Source organism: Oryzias melastigma, linkage group LG22, assembly GCF_002922805.2.
Source record: "Oryzias melastigma strain HK-1 linkage group LG22, ASM292280v2, whole genome shotgun sequence".
In the NCBI taxonomy this organism is placed as follows: Eukaryota; Metazoa; Chordata; class Actinopteri; order Beloniformes; family Adrianichthyidae; genus Oryzias; species Oryzias melastigma.
Genome location: NC_050533.1, coordinates 2,113,328 through 2,123,386, shown reverse-complemented (window position 1 = coordinate 2,123,386; position 10,059 = coordinate 2,113,328). Strand labels below are relative to the sequence as shown.

Genomic DNA, 10,059 nt, shown 5'->3' with positions numbered 1-10,059 from the left:
AAAAAAAAAAAAAAAAAAAAAACACGATCTACATTTTTTTATGTTTTATTTCTTATCTGGTTCTGAAGGACGTTTTATTTTGAAAACCTTCTGGATTCCCTCCACAACATCCGACCTGTTCTTTACACGTGTCCAGTCGCTCGATGCGTATAGAGAATCCATCCGCTACTTCATTAAAACGGCTGCATCGACAGCTAAACTGAAACCAGCAAGCTAGCAAAGTGAACCAAAAACAAAAAGTTTAATTTGACAGAAAAGAGGAAACAGAAGAGCCTTCAACTTCAAAATAAAAGACATCTGCATTTAACAGAGAAAAACCAGGAGAATTTACTCCAAATATCAATTTATCATAATAATAATGCAGAATATTCAGCAACCAGCTGTCTTATTTAATGAAGATGCTGCTAATAACGTTGTTTAAACAGTGGAAACATCTTTATTATCATCTTTAGAAAATATCTGCACTGTCTTTATTTATCCGTCGTGCCTTAAAAGTCAAACGAGTCTGAAGTTGGCGTCTGATTCTGCAGTAGACAATAGAATATTGTCATTTTACCAGTATAATGAGATCCAGGTCCAGTTCTCTTTACAATCAGAACAGATAAATAGAAAATAGAACAACTCACGAAACAAAAGAAAGGTGCAAAGTTATGGGTTAAGTGAAACTCTTGCTCACATTTTAATGGTTCCTGCATGAAATCTACAGTATAAACATGATTTTTACACATTTCTTTTACTTAAATTCAAGAATTTTTAAGACTTTTTAAGACCTTACATATGAAAAATTAAGACCAGATTCTCTGTTTTGTCCCATCCTTATGGACAAAAAAACCCTAAATTACTCGTCAGTAACAGAGTAACGTAACAAATGTCAGTTCAAATTTCAGTGATTAAATTACAGTTACTAGACTACATAAACCTTCATTAATTCATTATTTAAATTGTAGTGCAGTGGAACCATAGATGACCAATCAAACTAATTGGTGTAAACAACTGGCTCTGACATTTTCTCTTTCTTAAATGAAACAAAACAGACACAACTAATAAAAATAATAATAATTACTGATGCATGTGTGCAGAGTCGGAGATTAGTCAAAGTAAGACAAGGAGAGCGGAAATATGGACGAATTTGAAGGGACATTTGAATCATTTGTTGAAAACACAAACAAAAACATTTCAGCTAAGAGAAATAATCTAAAGCTTTGAAAACTAATGAAGGAAAACTTTGAAATTGTCCCAATTTTAAGACAGATATCAAAATTTAAGACGTTTTAATGCTTTTTAAGGCCTTATTTCCACATTTTTTAATTCAAGGCTTTTAAGACTTTTTAAGGACCAGCAGGAACCCGGATAAATAAAGTTTAGAGCAACTGCAGGTATTTGACAGAAGGCGAAGACGAACTTTACCGCTAAAATCTAACAGAAAAAATCAGACGCCGACTTCATCCTCGTACAGACTGGTCTGTGAAAACATTAAACCGGTCCGTGTTCTGAAACGGGTTGGTGATCACCGGATCAGAACATACAACTGCAGGAATTTTGTTATTAGTACAGTTTAAATTTTATTCTAATTATACAGTTTTTAGCCAAAATCAAAAAGCCAGTTTCCTTATTTTATGGCACATTTTCTGCTGCTCATAAGAAAATTCGATTCTGGGTTGAGGGCGGGACTGTGGGCGGGACTGTGGGCGTGGATGTTAGCTCAAGGATGTTAGCTCGCGGATGTTAGCTCGCGGATGTTAGCTTGCGGATGTTAGCTTGCGGACGTTAGCTCGTGGATGTTAGCTCGCGGACGTTAGCTCGCGGACGTTATCTCGCGGATGTTAGCTCGTGGATGTTAGCCCGTGGATGTTAGCTCGTGGATGTTAGCTCGCGGATGTTAGCTCGTGGATGTTAGCTCGCGGATGTTAGCTCGTGGATGTTAGCTCGTGGATGTTAGCTCGCGGATGTTAGCTCGCAGATGTTAGCTCGTGGATGTTAGCTCCGCTAATGTCCCATCAGCTATTGTTTACACTCTCTGACGCTAGTTTACAGCCTCACAACCCCAAGCTAACATTAGCGGAGTCGTACAGTTTCGAGGAGATAGCAGCTCAGATGAGGAAAATGAAACGTAGCACAACGGGACAGATGGAGAAGAAAAGGGGGCGGGCTGATAGGGGAGGTGTGGTCTGGATCTGCGATTGACAGTGAGGTTAGATTGAGGTAACAAAGTGGTTCAGAGCAAAGTGATGCCAGAATCTCCACAGAACTTTCATGGTCCAGACGAAAGGGGTAAAGTGAGGCTAGCATCATAAGCTAATAAAGGCTAACGTATTAAGCTAACGATCCTGAGAGAGTCGTTGACTGTAAATCCATCACCAGAGTTCTCTGGATTCAATCCCATTTACACTCAAACACTGTGTCCTAAACTTCCAACAAAGTCGTGCAAGTCAGTAGATTTTAACAACTGAAGGCTACGAGCCATGCTAAAGCTAACATGCTAACAACCGACCGTTACAGAATCGATGATGGGCGGGGCTTTAATGCTGGAGCTGCAGAGCATGATGACTCGAACTTCCCAAAATTCAACTGTAACACCTCGATTCAGCCTGTAGGGGGCAGCACACAGACGCTGTTAGACTATAATTTCAGGAATTAAATAAGACAGCTCTTTTATAGCCCCATTTCTAGAGGTCAACGGCCATAAAAAGTTGATTTAGTGTTTGGTTACCACTTGAGGTGCTGATAAATCCATTTGTCTGCAAGTGGATCCTTCAGAATTGGAGCGGAGGTCCATTTCGGTGTGTCAGCATTTTCAAGCATCCAGTTTTCATCTGTTCCTGATTTAAATGAAGAATTACTCTTTTTTTAATTGTAAATTATTGTATGAAAGTCCTCTATTATGAGCGGAAAATGCTAAAAGAACATGTTGAAAAACAAGAAAATGATGATTTTCACTGGAGTTGGTCTTTACATGTTTTTCAGTGCCTGATTTTCTGCTGAAGTTTGTTGTCAGCGTTTAACCTTCTGACCACTGATCCTGTGAGCTCTTTTCTGTTTTCCTGATGTTGAACCATCTTAAAAAAACTTAAAATCTCTTAAATCCTTTGAAACATTAATATAAGAATCTTTAGAATTAAAAAAGGATTAGATGAAAGCAGAAATAGAGTCATTCCACTAGAAAAACGATGAATCAGTGAGTGGACCGTCACTGCAGCTCTAGAATCAGACGCTCTGGGAAACTCCACATGATCTGCAACTTCTAGAAACTAAAAATAATTTCCGCTTCAAGAAAGGAGGAAATGTTACGACCTTCTGGGAAACCACAGCAGAACCTGAAAACTCCAGAAACATGATTGACAGGAATGACGGCATGGAGGGAGGGGGCGTGGCTTCCTGCTTGAATTCTAGCCAGGTTTGAACAGTCATGCGGCTTTTGGACTCCAGCATGAAGATGCTGGCCTGGATCAAAGCTGACCCAGATAAGCACGTCTGCAGACGTGCACAGCTGCACGTGCATGACGTGCATGTGCAGCTGTGCACGTCTATTTAAGGTTCTGGATCTGGATCTCCACCAAAGCAAAGAGAGTTCTGACCGTGTTGCCATGGTTACCTCGGCCTGCTTGAACTCCTCCACTCCTGAGCCGAGCTTCTCCTTCAGAGTGCTGTTGGTCTGCTTGATGCTCTGGATCTGAAAGGGACGGACAGGTGAGCAGGTGTGCGGGCGGGGGCGGGGCGACAGAAGTGACCAGGACGGACCTGTCTCTTGATGGAGACCACCTGAGAGTCCAGCTGCCGGATGAGGCCCTGAGGAGATGAGGACGACAGGGAGAGAACGTCCTGGTGGCTCAGGAACATCCCTCTGGGGGGGCGCTTCTTCATCCTCTGGGATGCCTTCCCTCCGATCTGCAGGGGGAGGGGGGGCGCAAACGGGTCAGAGGACCAAGAAAAGCTCAAATTCGCATCACCAGAATCACGTTAAATCTGTTTCCTTCATCACTCTGGAGGATGTTTTCGGATGTTTAAGGTGAGTTGTTCTGATGATGTCATCGGATCACCTGAGCCTGAACTTAAAACTCAATCACACAAGCGGCCAAAATCCAAAACACACCTTAGGTCGCGGGCCGAACACGATAAATATTAGACACTTTAAAAATACATTTTTAAAACTTTAAAACTGTCACTTTTTAACACAATTATAAACTAGATATATAGCATTACCTGTGATAATGCTAGTGTGAATGCTGGAAGCTGAATTTGACAGCTGAAGATGCTGAAATTGATAGCTAAAAACGCTGAAGCTGATGGCAGCTAAAAAATGGGAAAAAAGCCCAAATTAGCCAGAACAGCTAGCATGTCGCTTAAATATTGGCTATACTCCTAAATAGCCTAAACAATCTTAGTAAATCCCCAAATAGTCCAAAAAGCTACCAGAAGGACAATTTTTATAAACTTTAAAACCATAAATTTTAAACATAACTCTGAATAATAAAAAGGCAGGAATATTATTCCAGAATAAATCAACTTAAACCTTAAATAACTTTCAATATTTTACTCTCCATAAAAATATATTTTGTCAAAATTACAGAAATTAGAAATAAACGCAAGACAAAATTGGGTCATTAATAATCAAACAAAATGATCTGGAGGGCCGATAGAATTACCCGGAGGGCCGGATCCGGCCCCCGGGCCTTGACTTTGACACATGTGATCTAGAGATTTTCCCCTCATGTTTCTGGTTCTTGAGTTCCATCAGAACCTCCAGCTCTAACTTTCTCTGCAGCGCTGCTGCCCCCTTGTGGCCGCTCTGAGGCCGGTTCAGGTCTAACATCCAGGAGGTTCATGAGACTCAGGTGTTCTCACCTTAAGCCCAGTAGCAGGTTTCACCTCCGACCCCTCCGATGAGGAGCTGACCTGAAAGCAGATGGGTAGAAGGTCAGCAGGCGGTCAAACAGCAGTCAGTCAAACAGCAGGCGGTCAAACAGCAGTCGGCACATAAGCTGAGAAGAATTACCTCCTTCTTTTCATCTTTGTTTGAGTCAAACTCCAGGTCGCTGGTGGGGTTTCCGTTTCCCTCCTCGCCTTCTTCATCGCTGTTGAAACAGAAAACCGTCACTGAGCTGATCTCACCACACAGCTCCGCCTACAGCGAGGTTCGGCCGTCAGCTTCAGTCCCTCACCTTCATCAATTAATGCTCTGATCATTGACTGTATCAGAGAACCGGACTGAGTGATAGTTCACTTCTGGCTCCAATCAAATCGAAACAATCAGACGCCTTTCTTTGATGCCGCCACGTTGGAGCCAGACGTCGTCAGTAAGCAGTGATTGGTCTGAGTCCGCGTTTCTATGGCAACCACTCTCACCAATCAGGTGAGAGTGGACTCGGAAGAACAAATTTAATCTTTCAAGAAGAATTTAAATTTTTTTTCCAATTTATGGATTCTTTCTCTGTGCTGCCACATACACTGAACGGCCAAGAAAAGTCGCCACCTGGATTTAACTAAGCACTTTGGTGCGAGCCTTCTACTGGATAATTACTGCATGGGCGATTATCTTTCAGCTGCAACAAGTTACTTAAACCCAACTGGTGCAATGAGTTGCTTCTCATTTCCTAAACAACCATGTGGAAAGACACATCCCGCGGTCGTGGAAGAGATGTTAGTCTGTTTGAGAAGGGTCAAGTCATTGGAAGGCATCAAGCAGAGAAAACATCTCAGGAGATCCCAGAAACGACTAAAATTGGGTTCAGAACTGTCCAGCGGATTATTAAAAACTGGAAGGACAGTAGGGACCCATCGTCTTCCAAGAAGAAATTTGGCTGGAAAACATTCCTGAATGATGGTGATCGGCGATCACTTAAAGGTGTGATGAGATCAAATGGAAGAAAAAAGAACTCAGGGCTCAGTTTAATAATAAGTAGCATTTCCACACACACAATGCGAAGGGAACTCAAGGGATTGAACAGCTGTGGAGCCTTAAGAAAACCACTAATCAGTGAGGCTAACCGGATAAAAAGACTTCAGTTTGGACTCTAGAGCAATGGAAGAAGGTCATGTGGTCTGATGAGTCCAGATTTACCCTGTTCCAGAGTGATGGGGTGAGAAGAGAGGCAGGTGAAGTGATGCCCCATCATGCCTAGAGCCTACTGTACAAGCCTGTGGGGGCAGTGTTATGATCTGGGGTTGCTGCAGTTGGTCAGGTCTAAGTTCAGCAACAGTATGTGCTCGTAGAATGAGGTCAGCTGACCACCTGAATATACTGAATGAGCAGGTTATCCCATCAATGGATTTCTTCTTCCCTGATTTGCATATTCCACAATGACAATGCCAGGATTCATCGGGATCAGATTGAGAAAGACTGGTTCAGGGAGCGTGAGACATCATTGTCACACATGGATTGGCCACCACAGAGTCCAGACCTTAACCCCACTGAGAATCTTTGGGATGTCCTGAAGAAGGCTTTGCCCAGCGGTCAGACTCGACCATCATCAATACAAGATCTTGGTGAAAAATGAATGGATGGAAATAAATGTTGTGACATTGGAGAAGCTTATGGAAACAAAACCACAGCCAATGTGTGCCGCAATCGAAGCTAAAGGCGGTCCAACGAACTATTAGAGTGTATGACCCTTTTTTTGGCCAGGCAGTGTTTTTGACAATGGGAAACATGTTAGTGATTAGTAGCTAGTAATCCATCAAGTAAATTAGAGTGTGACAAACTGTTTTGTGTACATGCTGTCAAATCTTAAAATTACAAATCTGGTGTAAATAAATAGAAATCAGTGGTTATGAATGCTGGTACTTCTAAAGCCCCTGGCGTGGCGTTTGGGGTGTCCAGTTTCAATGCTCAGACATGATTAGCGGTTTCGGATCGGGGTCGGCACGTTTTCTGGCGGCATCACATTTCCTGCAGCGCTGCAAATACTTTGCCGCTCTAAGTGAGTTCAAATCCTCAAATTTTGATGAAGAATTTGCATCACATCGACCAATCAGGAACTGTTTGGGTCGTGACGTGTTGATGATGTAATCTGATCTTTCTCCTGAACTTCATGATGTTTTTATTATTTGTATGCAGACAATAATTAAAAGATCTTGTAATTTGATCCTTATTTTGCCGTCCTCTGACTAATGCGCGACAGCAGGTCGTCAAACTGAGTCACAGAAGTACCGAAGTACATTTTTATGACAAGCATCAGTCTGGGGGTGGAGTCACTGCGTCCAATCAGACGCAGCGAACGCAGATTGGCCACACAAATCACCTTCAGCGGGACCACAAATTTAACATGTTTGCATCGACTTTTAACTCCATCCTGACTATAAAGATCAAGAAGTGTGTTTAAGTTGTGGGTGTTTTTGTGTGTCTCTGCTGTATCTTTGTCCACTCAGTGACCTAGTGGTAGAGTGTCCGCTCTGAGACTGGTGTGTTGTGAGTTCAAACCCATACCAAAGACTCTAGAAATGGAACCCGACGCCTCCCTGTATGAACATCAGCACATTCAAGAGCTAAACCACTCAATGGTTCCTGAGCTTCAGCTTGATGCTCCTCAGGATGAGTCAAACTCAGAGAACAGATTCACACATTTAGGTGTGCGACAGGTAGGAGTCTATCAAGAGCTGGGCGATATGGGAAAAACTGTATCACGATATACATTATTTTATATCACAATAACAATATATATCATAAGTAACATGAAACTGAATTGTTACAAATGAGAAACATTTTTAAAGTGCAGTTTTGAGTTTCTTAGTAGGAAAACCCATTTTTGCACTAAGTTCAGCAGTAAAAACAATTACACAATAGAAACATTTCTATCCATCATTTGATGTGTCGTCATATCGTCCAGCATCTATAGGTGTAACAATCACTTTATCCAGCCAGGTGGATCAAAATCAAATCTAATCAACTTCTGCCATTAAAAAATAGCTTCAAAATCTAAATAAATCCATTTTTTTTGTCACAGTTCCGGGTCACGTGCAAATGCAAAGACAAAGTCTGAAATAGTGTTAAATCTACTTCCATAGTCATGATTTATTGTTACTTGAGGATTCATAATAACCTGAATCTATGTTGGACAGATATAAATATCTGATCTTAAATTACGAACCGGATAAAGATAATCCACGTAAAGTAAAGGTACGGTCGAGCCGGGGTGGGATTATTAGTGCTGCCACAAACCATTATTTTAACAGTTTTCAAACGTTTTGAACGTTGGAGGTGGGGGGGGCCAGAAGGCTCCACCTACTTTTATTTAGGAATCTGATTGGCCAGTTTATAACTTGAGTAATAGAAAGAATATCATGAAAAGAATGAGGGATTATCAAGAGAAAGTATCAGAGCCAGAACGGTTGTTCTGAACAACAGAACGACTAATGGTTACTTCCTGTTTGGAACGCCAGGGGAAGAGTCACTCGGTCCAGTTCTCATACAGTCAGTGGTTCTGCATCTCACCTGTCTCCTCTCTCCCTCTTCTGTTTGCGGTTCTGTCGGTCCATCAGGCTGGTTTTACTGCGACTCTTCTTCCAGGAGTAGTAGAACCGAACCAGGCTGGCCATGGATTTGTCAGGAAGCTGCACAGGCGCACACAGCCGTCAGTCGCGGCCCTCCCCACCGGGAACATGCGGTCAGCCTACCATCTGCTGGATCCGGTGGAAGCTCTTCCCGTGGAAGCTGAAGGCTTGCTCGAACAAGACCCGGTCCTCCACGGTCCACTCGTCCGGAAACGGAGTGAAGTTGGGAAGATCGGCCAGCGACTTCTCGATGTTGTGTTTGTGCCAGAAGAGCATCCCCAGAGCCTGAGGCAGAGCAGAGAGGACAGCTGAAGCGGTTCTGACGGGCCATGGGTGGTTCTGATGAGCTGGACTGAAGAGTTCAAACAGTACAGCAACTGAGGAGGCGTGGCCTAATGCTGCAACACCATCTTCCTGCTGATCTTTAGAAACTCCAGCAGTCAAGAATTTGAGTCATTTCGACTCGTTTCCATTCGTCAGGACTGAGTCACATGATTGGATGAAACGCTTCATCTCATCTGCTTACAAGATCTCCTTTCTTAAAGATCTCCTCTGATGTGAATTGTGTTTCTAACATGTTCTTGTGATGTTTTTTTAATGATAGAGGACAAATGTTAAGTTGGATTACCTGTGATCATGTTGGTGTGAATGCTTTTTGCTGAACTGAAGATGCTGAAACTTTTTGCTGAAAATGGTGACGTAATTTACTTTAATTGCTGAAGGGATTTGCTGAAAATGCAAACGCTATTTGCAAAACGTTAAATTTACTAAAAGACTGAAAATGTTATTGAACTATGAAAGAGTGCTGAAGCTGATCTAAATTTCTGAAAAATTTGCAGTGAAATTCCTTAAAAAACATTTATACATGCCAATTTTGCTAAAAAAATATATATATTTAGTGTTGCTTAAATATTAGCTGAACTCCAAATTAGCCCATAAACCTATAGTAGATACATACCAAATAAGCCAAAAAAGTTAGCTTGTTGCTTAAGTGCTAGCTAGGCTCTAAAATAGCCTAAAAATCCTCAGTAAGCTAAATTAGCAAAAAACGTTAGCCTGTTGATAAAAAAATTAGCTGAACTTCAAATTAGCCCATAAACCATAGTAGATGTCAAATTAGAAAAAAAGCTAGCTTGTTGCTTAAATTCTAGCTAAACCCAAAATTAGCCTAAAAAACCTCAGTAGAAAAAAAATTAGCCAAAATTGTTAACATGTTGCTAAAATAGAAGCTAAACTCTAAATTAGCCTTAAAAACTTCAGTAAACAGCAAATTAGCCAAAAACATTAGCATTGTGGTAAAATATTAGCCAAAATCTAAATTTGTATAAAAAAACTCAGTAGATAACAAATTAGACAAATGTTACAAATGTTAGCATATTGCTAAATATTAGCTAAACTCTAAAAAAGCATGAAAACCTCAGTAGATGGCAAATTAGCCAAGATGTTATCATGTTGCTAAAATAGAAGCTAAACTCCAAATTCTCTTAAAAAACCTCAGTAGATAACAAATTAGCCAAAATTGTTGGCATGTTGCTAAAATAGAAGCTACCTGCTCGGCCCCATTCTGATGCA

General features: G+C 41.4%; 1 protein-coding gene across 2 annotated transcripts in view; it reads right to left on the bottom strand.

Moving 5' to 3' along the window:
* rcor1 (REST corepressor 1) overlaps window positions 1-10,059 on the bottom strand; it is a 16,134-nt gene that overhangs the window by 2,268 nt on the left and 3,807 nt on the right. For both annotated transcript variants that reach the window (XM_036209940.1, XM_024265044.2), the window contains exons 5-10: window positions 8,611-8,772; window positions 8,429-8,547; window positions 4,994-5,072; window positions 4,843-4,893; window positions 3,739-3,885; window positions 3,593-3,670 (exon numbers count right to left, since the gene is read on the bottom strand). In XM_036209940.1, coding sequence (XP_036065833.1) covers window positions 3,593-3,670; window positions 3,739-3,885; window positions 4,843-4,893; window positions 4,994-5,072; window positions 8,429-8,547; window positions 8,611-8,772 — 636 coding nt within the window. The remainder of the gene's footprint in view (window positions 1-3,592; window positions 3,671-3,738; window positions 3,886-4,842; window positions 4,894-4,993; window positions 5,073-8,428; window positions 8,548-8,610; window positions 8,773-10,059) is intronic.